General features: G+C 38.5%; 1 protein-coding gene across 1 annotated transcript in view; it reads right to left on the bottom strand.

The window, feature by feature from the left end:
• Positions 1-8,676: 8,676 nt before the first annotated feature.
• The window catches only part of KHDRBS3 (KH RNA binding domain containing, signal transduction associated 3), a gene marked incomplete at both ends in the record, with an annotated part of 85,186 nt that continues 73,202 nt past the window's right edge, over positions 8,677-20,660 (bottom strand). Inside the window, 2 exons of the mRNA XM_080610764.1 lie at positions 8,677-8,768; positions 12,531-12,589. Of these exons, the coding sequence (XP_080466890.1) occupies positions 8,677-8,768; positions 12,531-12,589 (151 nt within the window). The remainder of the gene's footprint in view (positions 8,769-12,530; positions 12,590-20,660) is intronic.

Here is a 20,660-nt window from a genome sequence, read left to right as displayed (position 1 = left end):
TGTAATGTTTTTCAGTTTTCATTTCCTCCAATCTGTAACAGGTGTAATGATAAAGTAAATGCAAGTCATGATCACTGCCATAGAACATACAGCAAAACTTTACTGCAGTCCCTTATGCATTTATCCCACTGTTCCTTGGAGAGGCGGAACTGCCTGAGGATCATCTCTGCTTTCTTGATTTATACTTCCTTAACACTGTCAGAGGGACTCTATTTCTGATGTAACAGTAATGCAGTCTTCAAGTGAATGATCAAAAAACCACACACACTTTTCTTATTAATATGCTGTATGAGCAAATCATCACTGGAATATTTTAAATATCTAAGGGAATTTTGTATTCAAACCATTTCAAGTTAGAGCTTCAAGTGCTCAAATGAAACTTACACTAAACAGAATAAGGTTAATTTCCACATGTGGATAATTCTGATTCATCAGATGATTTCCAATTTGCATGTATGCAGCATTCACCATAGCTTATACCCAGGCTTCTCATTTGCTTTCAAGCCTGTAATTAACTATCCTGAGAGGTCTACTGAATTTATAAAGCAGTATTTATGTTGTGATATGAACACTGCAAAATGATTTAGTAAAAGCCCAAAGTCCATGAATGTATGTTTAGCAGTGTAATTCTGTAGCAGTCTTGCTGTCTGAAGCATCTTCATCCATGCAGTATTAAACTGGAATTTGCATTATCAGAAGAATGACCTTAGAGACAAAAGTATTCTCCTTTTCTAATAAATGCTTGAGTAGTGGATTCTGTGAGACAAAGTCCACGTTTTCTCTCAGTGAGAAACTTACAATAACCAGCTACCTCCACGTTAACAAACCTCAGCTTTTAATAGAAGATTGGAGAAACAAGGCTATTTATCAACTTAAGTGTTTTCATTTTCATGAGATGTTTAGGGCACCAGGATCTTCCACAAACAGCAATAGCAGAAGTCACCACTTGCTCTTTTACCATAGAAGACAATGCACTATTGAGTTCATAGGTTGCTGCTTGAGTAAGCACTGGAGCAGTCCACTACAAGGAGAAAAAACCTAACCAAAACAGCCTATGGAGGTCAGTAAAACACCAACACCTTCCCTTTATCTTCACAAAGGGTCAGCATTTCACTTCAAGTGAAAACCTGAAGTTTTAGTAAGAACATAACTTCAGCTATTTTACACCAAATGGTTCCAGGCACAAAGAGCTGGTGAAGTGTTTAGCTCTGCAAAAGCAGAAACTCAGCTCCAAGGACTCATTTACATTTGATTTCTCTCAGGGTAACAGGAGCAGAGCCTTGTTTAGTCAGGAGCTGCAGCTCAGTAGCTGTCTCTCTTGAAAGAGCATGAGTTATTTTTGATCCCTGGGTATAAAGATTCCTGTCAAATTTTGTCATAAACCTTTATTAAATCTAAATTATTTTAACTCCATAATTTTCAAGTACATCTTTGACTGAAAAGAGAAAGTTTCCATTAAGCCCGTTCCATAATTTGCTGTTTTCAGGAATGTCGACATTTCATCCTTTAATGTTTTCTCAGTGAGGAATCCCAAAAAACACACAGCAAAGCAGCTTTATTTCTGCCCTTGGCTATAATTTCTAAGCATTTTTAAAAGCCAAGTTTGCCAGAGACGTTCTCTTGACTTACAGTGGTAGAAGAAGCCTGAAGGGTCAATGCACTGCAAAACTCAGTGAGGATCTGAGGCTGCACATTTATCATCTTAGCGATATGTGCTTTAACACTAAATACCTTCAGTAATTACCATTACCAAAGGGGCTTTTCTCCCCATTAAACAAATGTAGTTATCTTGGGCAAAAACCGCTGAGCTTGTGAAAAGAGTTCTCAGCCCCTTCAGCCAATTTGACTTTTAAGTTTATGGTAAAGACTAAGATACTCTTGATTTTTGGTGTGCGTTTATTCAGCCACAACAATACTGAGGTTTCAGACACTGGTAACCTAGGAATCCTACTACAAGTTGGGCCTTCTACAACAATTGGGAGCCTGCTAGAAAAATCCATCTATAAGACTAAAGTAGTTTAAAAACACTGCAAACTTGTGAGGAGAAATCAAAGCAGAACCACTCAAGAGCAGATGTGATCCCATCACAAATCATTATATATATGTATTTTAAAGTTTAACACTGCATTTTGACCTTTAATCTTCAGTTCCTTTGCCCAGAAGAATGAAGCACCAACTTGAAAAGTATGCTGTGCAACATCATGTAGAAAGATTTCCAACCTCAAGTTTTAATTCATGCAGTCATAGAATGTTATTTCATACATTTATTATGTACCTAAATGTGGAGACATCCACATAGCAGGATAAGCAGTATTGGAAAGTCTGTGATGTAGCTTGGAAAAATTCATATGAAGCAGCAGGCTCACGTCCTTGCTCAGACTTGAGGCAATGTCATTGTAGAACAGGTATCACACAACAGAGCATCAGCACTACACCCACAGTGTAGATTGAAGTCATCAATGACAGCACAGGCAGGATGCACATACATATATACACATGGTCTCTTGAAGCAAATGACCGAGTTACTCCAATGGGACCCAGATTTCACTCAAAACATAGTCACAAGAAATAAAGATCTCTACCTAGTGGCAATAAATCCCAGCAGAAATGAAATCCTGGCTTCAAAGCACAGGAACAGTCAATCCTCAAAAGCTTTTAGTAAAATAAGCAAAGTACGTGCCAAAGAAACATGTGGATAGTCTGCAGTCAACCCGCTTTGACTGGACTTTAACACATCCTGTGTTAGGCCACTCAGGAACCAGACAAGATCTCAGGAAAGCTACCAAACTTGCTGGATATTTCAATGTGACTGTAAAATATAAGTCATACCAGCAAAATACTTCAGTACTGACAGTAAGAAGCTCTGTTGTTCATTACTCCAGAGTGGAAGCCTTGATACTTCAGTCCTTAAATAGTTCATAGGACTTCTCAAATGAGATTGTGTTGGTAATCCTGGTGTCCAGTCCAAATTACAGCAAGTGAAATTGCGTTCTGCTTGTCTCAGTTCCTCCCACAGTATCCAGATACAGTTTTATACTTGGCTGGCAACTAAAGTGTTAGGTGCTGTTCCACACCAGAGGTTCCTGCCTGTCAGCTAATTATTATACGTGTCTTGTGCTTATTCAAAGGTTTTGGATTTTGCTTTTCCTCATTTTAATAATTACTATGGAAAACATTGCAGAAATGCAGTTGAACACAGACCATGGCAGGGAAAAATCTTCCCAAATTGTGAGACTGACTTATAAAATTACTTTAAATATTTGAAGGTTAAAAACACAAGACTTTTTTACTATTAAAAGTGATTCCTTACTCATGACACTCTGAACAGCACCAAGGCTAACAGCAATCTGCAATATTCGGTGTATGGTATTAGAAGTTAGGAACACATGTCAAAGAAAAGGTGTAAAGGTATGCAGTGTGAAGCTATTCAGTGATATTGCTTGTTTTCAAGGCAAAATAAACAAGACTGAACCAAACGATGCTTTCCTTGGGATGAATTTGAGATTTAGTGAATAAAAACCTCATCTCATGGAAACATCACTGAGAAATCGTTCACTCGTACTTTGCAAGCAGTATTTAGGAAAAAGAACACAAGAAATTAAATTATCAGAATTTTATTTCTGTTACAAATTATCACAATCACAATTAATATAAAACAGAGCACTGAGGAAACGTGACTGTTAGATACAAGATTGGTCAAGGTGTAAAAGCCTCATCTAAGACTACTACTAGAAAACCTGTGGCTGTGTATTAAAGAAAACATTCCTATGCATCCAACACCAAGTGAAAGAGAATAAGCAGCAGAGCATAATTGACAGGGATTAAAACACCTTCATGTTATGCAAGTTTCTGAAGGAAATGGAAGTTAGAGCATCATTTCTACCCAAGAGTCTTGTTTTAAATAGACCTTTTTACAACTACCTATTAAGGAAAGCTTCAGCATAAGATACCAATCTTCATTTTAATTTATCCATGTTGTTCATACATTGGACAAGCTACTTCCCAAACCATTTCGATTCTAGTCATGAGACTTCATACGCTCTCTTACACTTGCTGCGTAAGGCTAAAGAAGTCACTGGAGGAACATGAGGTTGCATTATTGCTTTGTAACAGGAACTTGGATAAAAAGTCTTTATTGAGCTCCAAATAAAACATTGCTGCATCACTCAACAATCAGGATTTTAAATACACAATTCTTTTAAAAGTGTACACTGTTATACACTTTAAGGCTTTATACAAGAAATACAGGATTTTCATACTCCGTAGCCCATCTCAGCTTTGTCTGGGTGCACAGGTAAGTTCAATGCTCTAAGCAGTCCATAATTGTCATGGCAGAAGTTCCTGAAAAAGAAGAAAACATTTATTTGCATACATCCTGAGAATAGCAGCTGTGGATTCTCTGATGATTGTCAGATTGTAAGAAGTGGGATCAGGCAATTACATATATATATGATGTATGTAGATTTATGGAAACCATTGCATTGAAATTCAGTGCAAATGTGATAAAGCAGTTCAATAAATGCAAAGTAATGATATGGTTAATTATAATAATTAACAGTGCTTGTTTGACCAGTTACATACAGCAATTGACCAGTGTAAGAATACAAAACCCTACTGAAATGGCAAAACACTTAAAGGTTAATTTGTCACTAAAGAAAGGCTGCCTTCTAGATTGATGTATTTTAAAAGTCTAGAGACCTTTTTAAGTTGTTTTTCCTTCTGTTCAACATCTGATGGATTTCATTTCAGAGAACAAAACTTCCCAAAACCCCCAGAAATGCAATAGCAGAACACTATCTAGTGTATGTTATTACAGGTACTGTCAAGGGAAGTTTCATGCTGCAAATACGTAGTTTCTACCAATATGTAATACCAGTAGCAGATGTAGTTTAGATGTAGATGTAGACGGGACTCTTCATCAGGGACTATAGTGATAGGACAAGGGGTAATGGGTTCACACTTAAACAAGGACAGTTTAGTTTAGATATAAGGAAGAAGTTCTTCACTGAGAAGTTGCTGAGCACTGGAGCCGGTTGCCCAAAGAAGTGGTAAATGCTCCATCCCTGCCAGTGTTCAAGGCCAGGTTGTATGGAGTCTTAGGTGACATGGTTTATAGTGTGGTGTCCCTGCCCATGGCAGGAGGTTAGAACAATATGATCTTAAGGTCCTTTCCAACCTAAACCATTCTATGATTCTGTTGTACACACATATATAGGACATGAGAATCAATAAAACTTTTTTTTTATGGGTCATAAGCATGTTTTCTTAGGAGAAACAGAATGTGGAGCATTGGAAGAAGGAAGACTTATGGGATCATAAACTGGTTTGGGTTGCAAGAAACCCTAAACATCATCCAGTTCCAATCCCCCTGCCATGGGCAGGGACACCTCACACTAAACAATGTCACCCAAGGCACTGTCCAACCTGGCCTTGAACACTGCCAGGGATGGAGCATTTACCACCCCTTTGGGCAACCCATTCCAGTGCCTCACCACCCTCACAGTAAAGAACTTCCTACTGTGTAATCTAAATCTACCATCCTTCAGGTAGATGACATCAGTCGCTCTTCCCCTATCCAGCAATACTGTTGCCCTGTCATAGAAAGCCACCAAATTGGTCAGGCACTTGATGGTTTCAAAACTAATACCACTATTATGCTCAATATAGGCAGACTTTTAGATGTATCAAAGTTAGATCTTGCAACTCCTTTAAAGAACGAAATTGGACCCATCAAGGTGGGCCACAGCTACTTAATGGGAGCACCACATATACACAGGGATGCACACCTGGCACGTGACCAAAACAATCACTTCAACCATAGGATGAGTGTGCTATTAAGAAGGGAATTTAAATTTACTCATGTGACCTGCCACATCCAGTCATACAAGACCCTGTCACACAACAGTGCTCTCAAACAGCCTCTGCATGACTTAATAGCCATACACTTTTTTCCCCCCTAAAAGGGAACCTGAAACAATTTAAGGGTTTGTAGAACTTCAGGGCAGAGTAGTGGCACAAATGCATTCTGATATATTCATCCTCCATATAGTAGGCACTAAGATGGCATGTAAAACCCCTAGAGCTGGATAAACATTACAGAATGTTGAATTCATACCTAATTCACTTATTTGCCTACTAGTCATCCTTGCCACTAGATATTTTAGTTTCAACCCATCATGTTTCATTGTATATGGTTAATATTAAACCTCATATGTGCAAATAAATTATTGTTATGTCTGAATGCAACTGATCATGTGTGATTTAAGATGGGAGGTATTCATATACTCAGTTTTGCCATAGCAGTCCCAGCAGCTGGTATCGAATTTTTGCCATTTGAGCCCAAGAGGGCAGAAATCTCCGAGTTCTCCTAACCTCAAAAGGGGCCTATGCCAAAGCAAATTGTTATAAACCCATTTTGGATGGACATAAAGCTCTTTTAGTCTGTAACAGCAGTCTCTTAAACTTACTGCGGCATACAGAGGCAGTGCAATGTATGCAATATTTCAAAGTAGAGAACTTCTAAGTGATGTCAACTAAATGCACTGAGATCATGAGGTTAGCAAGAAAAACTACCATTCCAAGTAGAAAATAAAGAAAAAAACCTGTTCTATTTAAAAAACACGATCTGAGCATAAATACAGTATTTCTTTATATATTGAATCCACTGGAAAATGTGGAGCTAGCTATTTCTTCAGCTAATGCTTCTCAATGGACTTGCTGTCCTTCATCTGTGCCAAAATTCAGTCTGCTCCTTGTGCAGAAATGCTTGACTTAGAAAGTAATTCTACAAAATGCTTTCTTCAGCTTTGGGAAACCCTATTAGAAGTATTTGCTGACCAGATCTGAGTTTCAAATTCCCATTTGAACACTACCAGCATAAAATCACACCCATTTTCATTCACCTTCCTCTGTCCAATGAAATACTTACTTGGTTGACATGTTGTCAAAGCTACGTATACCTCTCAGTAAACAGCCAGAGGACGTTGTCCACACACTGGGACAGTTTAATGTCCTATTTCATGATAGCTTTTCATATCAGAACTGAATAGAGCTAATGATTTCTGCTGACCTACAACTTAATACCTGCAGTGATTGCATAAATTAAAGGCTTGTGTATAAAGACTTAAGGATCAGATCAAAAGCTCCATTACTCATGTGATAATTTCACAGATGAGCGAAAATACCTACCAAAGCATCAGAAGATTCAGGTTTTTGTTCTTTTGGCTGTCCAAGGAGGTGGGTCTCCTGACAAGAAAAGAAAAAGAGATTTTAGTAAATTTAAAAGGCTTTCAACTAATAAGAAAACAATGTAAATCAAACTATAATTAATAAAAGCTGAATAAAAAAAAGCTTTAGGTAACATCTGTAATGTTTAAGTTACTAGAATTTATGGGAAAAGAATATATTACAAGCTATTGGTTATGAGGTTTTACAGTTGTTTAATAGGGAATAGTTTGACCAAATTTAACTAGCTAAGCTAAGGCTTTTTAGACTACTGATACAAATTAAACCTTTTAAAAGGAGAATTTAGGGGTCCTCAAAGTCTTTCCTACATTCTAAAAGGAAACTTTCTAAGTTGCAGCCTCCCTGCTTTTATTGCTTATATTAAAGATAAATTAAGTGAGATTAAAATCTGATTTGATTTATTTACCTTTGCAAATGAAGACCGTTTTAAGGGTTACACATCCTCTGCCTCTGACGAAAGCGACCTCAATTAGTCAAGTCAGAAAGTCTTTAAAAGCTTTGTGTTTATTGCTTCCAGCACGGAACGAGGTGGTCATTAAGGTACCAAAATGCTCTTAAAAATTCCAAAGTTGCACTAGTGAAAAAATGCTCAACAAGATGAAAAACTAATCACAGCTTTCCAGAAAATTCAGCTATTTTAAACCATTTTTAACCAAAAAATAAAGATTTTGATTTAATGTGGCACTCAAGCAGATCCATACCATTTGGATACTTTAACCAGCATTTAATCTACTGTAAGTATATATAGATAACATTTAGGTTTATACCGTTGTTTTAAAGAAGTGGTGCAATGTTTAAGATGAGCCTTTTATGGTGATCGCTGTTAAACACTTCTCCCTGTTTACTACTATTTATGGAGTTTTATTATCAGATAAAGCATAAAATTAATCTCACACACACTGATTTTCTTTCAAAAGTTTATTTAGTATCAAGCAAGGGCAAAACTTTGCTTAACACTACAGAACATTTCAAGACTTGAGTTACAAAATACCACATTATTTGCATTTGGAACTGGCTTCCCTTTTTACGCATGTTTGCAAAGAGAGAGTCTAGCAAATGGCTGAAAAGAAAAGCTAAAAACTAAACTGCTGAAAACCTTTAAAATAAAAGGTTACGCTTCTGTTAAAAGAATGGACTAACAGATTTAGTAAACCTATTTTTCTGTTTAACACTAGTTAATCAAAGGTTATTTTTTTGATCGCCTATTTTGTCTCAAATACAGTTTGGAAAAAACAAAGTTCCTCGGTTTACATTTCTTTCTGTCCAGGTTGTTCTTTCAACAAAAGATTTTAAGGTTCAGTCCATCCATTCAGGGTTTTTTTTTTTTATGCGCTTTGAGTTAATAAAAAGGGATTGTTCATAGAAAAAATTACTTTGAACAGTATACAGGACTGGTGGAGATTGGATATTTCACAACATCAGACAGTACAATCAGTATCTGGCATATGGCTGGTCTCTGTAGACTCCTTTTGTTGTCCTTGCAGGAGGTGCCTTGTGTCGCGAGTTGGTCCATTCTTCTTGACCTACAAAAAGGGAAACAATAGTTAGACCCCTTCCAATGTTCTCAGATGATGTATTCATTTTGTCCTTATTGAATTGTGAATTAAGTAGTGATATTTTATTTACTGAAACTGAGGTGTACAAAGTCTAACACTTGACCCAAAAAATCTGGGTACAACACATGAGCTATCCCACAAGGCACATAACAGCAGGGAGTGCGACAGGCTAATAGCAAAAACATATAGGGCTCTGGCATTCAGGTGGACCTGCTTGTTGCAGAAACACAGGAATGTCAGCTACAGTAGCAGACCTACAAACAATTATGCTGGGATTAAATGAATGGAAGATATAAATTACACATAACCAAATAAGCTACACTAACTTCCTCGGCATCAGTACTAATTTAGGCTTAATTCAGATATGCAATCCAATAGCTAAAAGCCTCCAGTATCACCACGAACACCTGTAGCTTCCAATAATCTAGGGGCAATATCCAGCCTCACTGTAAGCATACACTTCCTCTAAAATGCAAGACATACAAAGGCAGATTATAAAAGTATTGAGAGCAAGGGAAATCGCTTGTTTGAATTGACAATGAAAGAAGTTTTTAAACTTGTGCTGTACTTAACAGTTCATAATCCTATCACATTTTAGTGGTAATAAATACTAACAGAAGGTAGCAAAGTATTGTCTTAATTTAGGGTCATACTGTGCCAGGTATTTACAAGAGGGAAAACACAGGACCATATGAACAGCATAATGAAACAGCACTTGGGTATACTTCAATTAAGTAAACACCAGAGTACTGAATCATCCCTGAAGAAAAAGGCAAAAGCCAAAACACACACAATAAATCCCCCAAAAAACAACAAGAAAAACCCAAAGAAAACAAAAGCCACTCACAAACACCACCCCTTCCCAAATAAAAAGCAAATACACCTGAAAACAGTGCTATGTATTTCCTTATCTAACTTTTGGAAAATTGCCCTGCCCTAAGAAGAGAGGTGTCCACGTGAACACAATGCAATCTGGAAGCTAAGGCTGGAATCCAAACGTACTGTAATCTAACACACAGGCATCACTTTGTCTTTCTAGCCAATTAAAATAAAGTCAACATTCAAAGAACCCTGCACTTTGAATGGTAACTTGCTCAGATAGTTGATAGCTGAAATTTGGTGACAAGAATCCCGTAAGTCAAGGGTCCAATTTCACAATTTCTTCATAGAAGTCTTATCCTAACTACTTTAGTTTTTAAACTGTAGGTGTTTGCCTGCAGAGCCTCCTCCAAGAGGCGGGCCACGAAGATGATCAGGGGAGTGGAGCACCTCCCATATGAAGACAGGCTGAGAAAGTTGGGGCTGTTCAGCCTGGAGAAGAGAAGGCTGCGTGGAGACCTCATAGCAGCCTTCCAGTATCTGAAGGGGGCCTGTAAGGATGCTGGGGAGGGACTCTTCATGAGGGACTGTAGTGACAGGACAAGGAGTAACAGGTTAAAACTTAAACAGGGGAAGTTTAGACTGGATCTAAGGAAGAAATTCTTTACTGAGAGGGTGGTGAGGCACTGGAATGGGTTGCCCAGGGAAGTTGTGAATGCTCCATCCTTGGTGGTGTTCAAGGCCAGGTTGGATGAGGCCTTGGGTGGCATGGTTTAGTGTGGGGTGTCCCTGCCCATGGCAGGGGGGTTGGAACTAGATGATCTCAAGGTCCTTTCCAACCCTAACTATTCTATGATTCTATACATCATACCTTTGTGGCCAGAACATTTGCCTGAGAGGTAAAAGTTCAGACTTGGTATAAGACTGGAAGAACTAAGGTTGTGCCTCAGGCAAGTTGCACAGGAATCTGGTAACAGCAGCATACACGAGAAGCAACCTCTTGTGCTGCTTCACCACACAGAAAGCAAGGCTTGTATTAAGCAAGGAGAACCCTAGCCTAACAATAATGGTGCTTCTAAGCACCACTGCAAGGAACTGTTTAAGTGTAAAGCTGGTTACAGTTTAAGGGGAATACTTGCTCCTTTTCAAGCATTTGGTCCTACCTCTGTTGGATAAAGTCACCTTTATATCAGCTTACATTTTGGTGCCATTCAGGGATCCGAATCCTAAAAATGCTGATATTCATCTCTCTGGACTGGCAAGTGAGCTTCTCAGGAGGAAAAGTTTAGGTACTTCCTGGGAATCTGTGTTTCCTCTTGGCCAACACTAGGCAGCTGCCTGTTCACTATACAGCCTTATGAATTCCTAACTCGAGGCACCTAGTGTTCTTTACATACTGTAAGGATGACTGTTAGTATATAACTCTGCATTTAAGGATGCACTTGAAGGTCAGCTATTTAAATAACATGGATAACTACTTGTATTTGCAAGAACTTCCATGGCTGTAACCCATAATCATTCTTCAAGGTATTTATAGTCTTCCTCTCAAGTAAATACATCACTTAATATTCTGAGTGGCTGTGCTTTGATAAATGCAAAACCAACTTTAAAGGCAAAAGCAATGAAAAAAATCCATATTTTCAACCTTAAATACCACAGCCCACACAGGCTGATGGGGAACCATCTACATTAATCAATTTCATATATTTCCTCCCCATCAAATTTACATTCACAAAATAGTCTTAGGCTTATAACAGAAAATAGTTTTATTTTAATGCTGAAATAAAAAGAGACATATATATATACACACAAACACCTATCAACACCAGTTGAAAGTGCTGGGGGATAGAGGAATTTTAGGTGACCTCTTCTGATGAACAGACTTTCCCTTTAAGCAAAATAATTAGATTAACCAGGCAACGTTGAGTAAACTCCTGTATGAGCTGCATTTATCACAATTTAGTTGAGGTCATTTTACTTCCCAGCAGGAAGCATTACACATGGAGGTCAAGAAATACACCACAGAAAACTAAGTAGAGCTCTAAAATCACTGAGGCATCCATAACCCAGAATCACAACTCCTTCACACTAGTTACTAACAGTCCTCCAATGTTTGAGATTTGAGAGATCTAGATCAGATTTCTCTGATCTCTCACCAGAGATTTAACATTTATCCCTTAGGCAAAGGTGCCTTTCAGTATGCTTTATGCTCCTAATCCATAACAGATTTTGTTTAATTAAGCTGTCACTACCACACTTCTAGATGAAAAAAATGTGATCTTTAGCACTGGCATATGTTTTTTGCTTCATTACGCATTGTTTTGTCTCCATATGAGTAACCCACTGCCCTCATGTCTATTAGCTACCCAAAGTGCTTCCATAACCTTTACATAATGACTCCCTGCTCGATTTCCCAACACTGATGCATGAAAGTTAACTAATACAAAAAGACCATACGAGTCTAAAATGCACTCAATTAGGCCCTGACTCAACTGAGAACTTCAGCATGTCCTTACCTTGCACTAAGCTGCTTACCATTAGCAAGTGTGGGCAGTTGTACCACACTAGCAGCATTTGCTTCCAGCTGCAAACAGCTCCTGAAAAAACGTCCTATGCCCCATGTTTTTCCCTTAAATCTCATTGAACATGACAGGAAAAGGATACTTGATTTAGACTCTGATCTTCTATTTCCTTGACTTTAGTTTCACACAACTGTGTTCACTGAGACACCACAGACATCCCCTTCAGTATTTTTCTCAACAACAACACAAAGATCAATGTGGCAATGCAGGGATCCCTGAACATCTGTTATCCAGTGCAGAGCTGAAGCTTGCCTTATGGAAGTTCTTCTTTGATTGTATCTTTCCAAGAGTGTACTACTGTAGTCATTTAGCTTACAAAGCTACTCACCATAAGATTCGTATGTTTCTTCACTCAGTCCATGGCCGTAGTCATAGTAATCTGCTCCACTGTATGAGAGGAGGGAAACAGAACAAGAAAAGCAGTTACATTTTAAGCAGTGCTTATCATAACGCATTCTACCTTTGAAAAGAAGAAAGCTTAAAGGATGACAGACATGTCCTAAGACAAGACAGGTAAGCACCCATGTGACAGTGCAAATGTACATCCTGCTTGGTCATTAATTAGAAGAGAAACTGTATTTGCTTTCATTAGGATGTTTTTCCATCATTGAGCCCCTGATCCACAGTGTAAATGTGGATGTGGGAATTTTATATTTAAAATCATAGAGTTGGGAACGTTGAAGATCTTACAGTTGCCAACGAAGGAAGAGTAGGAGGCATAGGTACCAAACCAATTCATTTGTCAAACTTATTACCTACTGTTGCCTGGTATTTTGCCTTTGCATCTTTGAATTCACTGATAGAAATAACACTAAAGGACATAGCAACTATATAAACCTCTCATCAGCAAGTTACTTAAGTGTCTTCAAGACAAATGTACCTCTATGTAAACACTATAATTTTAACAGGCAGATAAGTAACAATAGGAACTGAGTTGAAAGCAGGAATTTGGGATTGTTAGGATTCAAAAGTATACCATCAACCATAGTGAAAAAGTCTTTAGTTTCATGACAGCATTTATATGTGTATTAAGACCACTGAATGGAAACTGAAGAACAAGTCCTATTACATACTACCTTCCCATTATGCTTTCGTATTTCATGTAAATATATATAGTCTTTTACACAGTTGACAGAAGTCTATTAGACATGTTTGTAGGACACCAAAAGCAAGTCTAATTGCTTCTTTCCTCTTCTTTCTAACCACAGCCAGAGCCAGGGCTGATAATATTTGGAAGATACTCTAAAATGATGCTATAAAGGCATTACCTTGTGAGTGAGAAGGAAATAGCTAACATATGATCACTTGCAGGTAATTACTAATATTGACAAAAGTTTTCTATCATTAGATTGATTGCTAACAAATTAAAAACCTGAGAGAAAAAGCAATTTATAGCCTGAATATGAATTAGCAATAGTTTGTTGCATTTGGGTTGTTGGTGTTTTAGTTTCTTTTATTTTAACTACAAGGTTTTAAATCCCACAGAATAATCAAGGCCAGAATCATAGGATGGTATGAGTTGGAAAGGACCTTAAGATCATCCAGGTCCAACACCCCTGCCATGGGCAGGGAAGCCTCACACTAAACCATTTCACCCAAGGCTCTGTCCAACCTGGCCTTGAACACTGCTAGGGACGGAGCATTTAACACATTTCTGGTGTATATCTAATGTATGTGCAAATGTATATCTGGAAAGTGTGGCTGAGTACTCATTATTGCTACTATAAGGCTTCCTAAACAAAAACTTAACCAGAATGCGCTATGAAGTGCACATACAAAAAGGTATCTGTATAAGCCTTAATGTTATCTGTGGTTTGTCAGTCCTGTGCTGGGGACCCCAGAATAACAAGGTCAAAGTTTGAAGCGTAAGAAATAACAAATTTGCCCTGCAGCAGCTTTACTCTGACAACCAACTTAAAACTGACATTCACTATCCTTCCACACAGCACTTGATTATTTAAGGCTGTCATCAAGCTTAGAAGCCTATAGCAGCTGAGCCCATCCCTGTGTCTGTCAAACCTGTCAGAATGACTTTTGTAGAGTTTCATTTCATAGAAAATAGCTACTAAACAACAAAAAAGTCATTTTACAGCATATAAACTGCAAAATGAATAAATATCAGAGAGAAAAACCCTCTTTTACTTATACTGGAAGTCTATCATCTCATGACCCATCTCTGTTAACAAACCCTTCAGAATTAATAATCTGTCCAAAAAGCACATGTTACAATGGGAAGACAAGTTGCCTAGTGCAATTTCATACATAGATTGCTTTCATTTGTGCTCTATTAAGAATGCCAATGTTCTCAGTTGAACTGTATGTTAAACAAATGCAAAAGTTCAGATAAGACAACTTAAAGACTATGATCCAAAGAAAAGGGTACATGCACATGGGTGTAAGGAGTTCTTGGTAAAAAGAAAACCTTGAAGATTGCTTCATCTCTAACAGTCTGAATAGCTCATGGAATTCATAACCAAGACCAAAGATAATTGTGCTTTTAGAGGAATTAGAGGAAAATCTAGTATTGTATAGGAAGTTACAGCTTACAAAACTTGTTTCCTCTCCAAAGCAATCGCCTGCTAAAAGGAAACTCAGTCAAAAGAACCCGCAGTACCAAGCTTCTTCCCAGATTGTACATTTGAACTCATTAACCGAGATAGCCAAGGTCAATTCTGTTGTGAGGTATTAAGTAGCTATATCACATAATTCCTCCTCTGGACAGAAGGCATGATGTCAATGTGGCAAAAGCATCCTTGACATTTATAAGGGTTTTATATAGGTTCTCCAGCAGCTTAGCATTCTGACCAACTATTCAAACTATCTCTCTTTAATGGATTTATTCTGCAAGGAAAGCCCTTTTCTCCCTGTTCTTTTTCATTTTGCCTGATAGAAAAAGAGAACAAAACATTTTCTTTATCCTCATGTGCCTCCCTCCAGGAAAAGCATTCCATGGATCCTATCCTTTTTAACTCAGCAAGACTAAACCTGGAGTCTGCTTTGAATTCCTGTGTTTTCTTATGTGAAATGTCTTGAGGCCATTTTCTTCAATTATCTTAATTTTTACTTCTGCAGTTATTTACTTTGTAGGGGGATAACTGCATTACATGCTATAGTCAGGTCAGTTTTCAAGCATCTTCCTAACCATCAAGTAAACAGTACAAGTGCAGTCAACACTGGAGTACTGGCTGCAATTCACATCTTTTGTACATAGAACCCTTGCTTTTATCTCCTCATTTAACTTCTTTTGAATCCCATGCCAGCACAATGTCTTTGGGCTGACACAAGAGAAGACAGAGATGGCAAAGTAAAACACACTTGGATTTTTCATGCCAATATAAAAACTTGGAACCACCTGATGATATGGAAGGATTAGCAAACAACAATAAACCAACTGCCTAATTGTCGAGGGCTAGCCATTAATCCTACAATGCTTAGAGGAAGCGTGAAGTGAGGCTTCCATAGTTTAAAGCCAGGGGGAAGCACCTCTTCCATGCTCAGGAAACAGCCTGAGAAGAGCAGCCTCAGATTTTAACATTGCATCACTGATAAAGTCAAGCCTCAGAGAAGCTTTTTTATCTGGTAACACGGAGGACTGGGAAGCTTCCTGCCATTTCTCCAGAACCACTGTGCTGTGAGAAGTGTCTTAAAATACTTTAATTTAGAGGTGTTCAACATAAGCCTTCAAAGGTCTTATGAAATGACCTGAATTTCTCAGGCTTTCCTGCTAAGCTGATTGTTTCTGAAAATACCTTGACAAACCATACTGAAAAAACCCCATATCTTTATGAAGAAACAACCCCAATCGCAGTAACTGCTCTTGATACGATGGTAAAGTCTTAGTCTCACCTTTTATACTGTATTAACTATTAGCTTATTCTTTCTAGACAAGTTAGAATATTCTCTTGGGACAGATAACAATGGTAGAGTTTTGACCTAACACTCACAAAGGGGTCAGAATAGGTCACTGGGCTACTTCTGGGACAACTGTAGAACAAGCATGTCAAAAACGCAGTGCAAGTGGTCAGTGGTATCTCCAAAGAAAGGATAAAGGTAGTCAAAACATAAGGTGATTAATAAATACAATTGCCACAGCTCTTTAGATTTGATACAGGCATCTTTTAGCATCAACATTATGCCATTGCTGTGTTTGAGACAAAAGTAGTATGGCAGGGAGCCTGATTGCAAAGGGGAGAGTAAAAGGTGTCTGAAAGCTTAGAATTTACTGGATAAGCCCAGACTTAAGCACTGACAAGCCTGGCTACTGGATTTAAGCACTGAGGGAACTGAAAGTTTCTTCATCTTCAGTGATGAAAACCAGGCTTTGCAACCAGTTCAGCTTCTTGTAATGATTAGTAGGGAAAACCAGAAAACAACATCTGCTCTCTTTTGCACATGGGCATCACTTTGTGACTGATCCTTTTATATAGAAGCCAGGGCAGTTTCAGAAAGGGATGAAAACCCCCTTCCAAACAGCAAGGTTTCCTTTTGTGCTAAGAGGAGCTCCACAAGCATCACCTTTGTCTTTCTACACACTGATCACATAGAACAGGGGAGCAGAAAGTATAAATGAGGATCTCTAGCAAGAGGCAGACCCTGACTGATACGCTCAGTTCTGAATAGAACCCTCCCATAAGGGCAAGCCTCTTCCTATCAGATCTTCATGCTCAGCTGCTTCTGATACCAAAAAACATCCATCAACAGTGAACAGGAAGAGTGTCCCAAATGTTATTGTCGAGACAACAATCACTGTAGTGAAGCTTCTTATAATACCATAATTGTACTCAACTCTGCGTTTGAGACATTGTTAATGCTTTTGTGGATTACTAGAACAGCTTATTCTGTAACCCAGCACATAGCAGGATAGCATAAAATCAGGTTATCAAGAGGAGATCCACATCTTTCATCTTGCAGATAGATTTTTATTTAATGCCCAGTTCTGCTACTTCCTAGCACGAGGTTCTGGTACATACTCTAATCCCTACATCTCAGTTTGTATTTGTAAAAAGAATGATCTCAATGCACCTGACATATATGAAAGCTTTACAAAATAGAGAAAAATGATGCGATCTTCCTTAACTTACATCCCATTGTACTCATACAGACAATACTCATAACAAATCCATTACCTATAAAAGATGGCCAGAGTGCCCCCTCAAGGATTCCCTTAGCTATCACTATTTGGAAATGACTTTTTATGGCATAAATTGTAATAAAATTCACTTCTAAATAGTGAAATGCCCTCAGAGGCATCTGCATTCTGGTGTTCCCTACCCAGCACAGAACTGTATCTACATATTCCTAGCAGAACTCTGCACAGCTCCTTAGAGCTAACAGCTTTACCATCTGAAATGCCACTACTGCTGGCTAAACTCATTCAGTCTTTTTCCCCCACTCCACCCATGTCTCATCACTCAAAACAGGAAAGGTAAATGGCAAGTAGCAGAAGTGACTGAAGCACAAAGCACAAATAAGGCTTCTCAGGAACAGCAACACCAGGGACACAGAGCTTTACCTTGAAACTATGAGTAGAATCATAGACATACAGCAACAATCCATTCCTAGAGATCAGAAATGCTAAATGTCAACATTTTGCCAAAAAAACAAAAGAAAAGCACCAGCAGAAGTAAAAGAAAAAAAGCACCAGCAGAAAAACAAAAAATCTCAGGCTTTGTAAACATCAGCATTTTGGTTTGATCTGTGAATTTGAACTAAATCCCAGCTGCCCTACATCACATTTGTCTGGTTTGCAAAGCAGTTGGGGAAGTGAACTACACTGCTAACAGGAAACTAAACTGGAAGTGTGTCATGGTTTAAGCCCAGTCAGCCACGCAGCTCACTCCCCCCCATTTCCTCCCCACTCTGCTCCCGCAGGGATGGGGAGGAGAACTGAAAGAATGTAACTCCCACAGGCTGAGATAAGAGCAGTCCAGTAACTAAGGTATAACACAAATCACTACTGCTGCCACCAATAATAATAATGATAAGGGAAATAACAAGGGAAGAGAATACAACCGCTCACCACCCGCCGACCCATACCCAGCCTGATCCAAGCAGTGATCTAGCCCTTCTGGGTAACTGCCCCCAGTTTATAGAGTGGGCATGACGTGCTGCGGTATGGAATACCTCTTTGGCTAGTTTGGGTCAGGTGTCCTGTCTCTGCTTCCTCCTGGCTTCCCCTCCTCCCTGGCACAGCATGAGGCTCACGAAGTCCTTGGTCAGACTAAACATTACTGAGCAGCAACTAAAAGCATCGGTGTTATCAGCGCTGTTCCCAGGATGAAAATCAAAAACACAGCACTGCACCAGCTACTAAGGAGAAAAAAAATGACCGCTACTGCTGAACCCAGAACAAAATGTTAAACTATCCGGGTGCGTACCAAATGTGTTCCAACTGCTAAACTGAGAACAGAGGTGTGAGGCAACATTAACATTAGAAAAAGACACATTTTCTCCCCTTTCTCTCCACACAGACAAGCCTGTTCAGGACAGAGTAAGCAGAAGACTGAAGGTTTGACAGGTATCACAGAAATACAGAATCACAGAATAGGGTTGGAAAGGACCTTAAGATCATCTAGTTCCAACCCCCCTGCCATGGGCAGTCAGTCAAAGAAACTTTAGACAATCCACTGCAATACTGCAAAGAGTTGTGGGCATTGTTCCATTTAATTCTTGGTTATCCCTTGAGTCCTGCCTAAGATGCTGTTAGAGATCTGAGATGTTACTTGTCACAGATTGGAGTACACAACAACACTGCCTCTAATACCTCATCATCCATAAAGGCTGCACAGATGGTAAATCACCATTCTGTCATTAGAAGCACTACTAAGACATACATCAACCTTCTTGTCTTTCTAATTTATTGAAGGGACAGCACAACTTTCACCAGTTTCCTACAAATTTGATACCCTTACTCATCAGCTGAAATTGAGGAGCACTTAAGAGAAAAAATATTCTGTCCCAGTTTTTTTGATCATAACCAAAAAACCATCAAGAAATGTGTTTGGTTAAAGAAATATTATACTTGATTGTTTCCAGGGCTGTATAATCAGAAGAGTCTGTCAGACCTTAAAAGTAATGCACTACCATATTGAGATGTTTCCTAAAGCACCTTACATCAGCATGGTCCAAGCTTTGCCTCTGCAAGTGCAGTAAGTCAGATTTCTCTTGTGTTGAGGACAAATTCAATTCATTTTGACCCGTCTCTTGGCCTTATGTGGGTTCTACTACTTCTACCAGTGTGTTTCAAGTGCATTACATACAATTATCACCTGACAATTACACCATGATAAACCTCAAATTCTGGCTGTTACTAAACCATGCTTCTCATACCACCTGAATGATACCAAAACTGTGCTTAAAAGTACAATTTACAGCTATCTTTCTACTAGAAAACAGAGGAGAAACAAGACCATTTTAAGACTTCCCTGCAGCCATCTCCCTTTCCTAATGTTGCCCAATTAAATAGATATTTCCTTACCAAAGAAGCAATACTTTTATCCTCTTGAAAGCAAACCAAGTACCACAGGATAGTTTTAGAGAGAAAACCACAATTTTCAATTACTGTTAGTAAGCCAACATAGCATGTTGACTGTTTCCTAAACATTTAGGCATCATTATAATTACATTCAATATGGAAGCCATGAAGAAAACCATGTATTTTTTTTCTATCTAAAAAGCATTTTACCAAGTATAATTAGTACAAATGAAAAGGAAATCTAGCATTTCTGAAAGGGATAGAATCTATTAATGTCAACGTGATGAGGATTCTTAGAGTCTTTTCCAAAATTGAGTGCACCATGACATACAATACTTGTTATGTTTTTTTCCATCACTCCAATTGCCTTAGTCCTATTCCTGCTTACTGAGGTTTCAAACCAGATTTTTGTAAAGATATTTAAGGAATTTAAACATCTGCACTTGGCACACAATTAAACCTGTATGTGCTATTGAGGCACTCCGAAATCATAGAATGGTTTGGGTGGGATAGGGCCTTCAGATCATCCAGTTCCAACCCCCAGCCATGGGCAGGGACTTTCACCCAAGGCTCTGTCCAATTTGGCCTTGAACACTGCCAGGGATGGAGCATTCATAACTTCCTTCAGGTAACCTGTTTCAGTGCCTCACCATCCTCACAGTAAAGAACTTCCTCCTTATATCTAACCTGAACTTCCCCTGTTTCAGTTTAAACCCATTATTTTATTTTGTCATATTTTAGCAGGTAAAAAAAAAAACAAAAACCAAACACATTTATCTGAATGTGAAGAACTAGACCTGAAAAACACTGAAGAAGATCTCTTCCTAAGTATAAGCATTAAAATGAAGCAGGAAACCACACAGCAGGGATTTTCAGATCAAAGATAGATTAGCTTGTTTATGCTAAAGTTTTTTAGGTTTTATTGGCACAGAATTATAACCTCCAATAAGCTCATACACACCAGGTGTGCACAAGCAACAATTA

The sequence above is a fragment of the Psittacula echo genome (genome assembly GCF_963264785.1).
Source record: "Psittacula echo genome assembly, chromosome: 2".
NCBI classification, from domain to species: domain Eukaryota; kingdom Metazoa; phylum Chordata; class Aves; order Psittaciformes; family Psittacidae; genus Psittacula; species Psittacula echo.
Note: the sequence above shows the minus strand (reverse complement) of the source record. Positions and strands in the feature narration are given on the sequence as shown.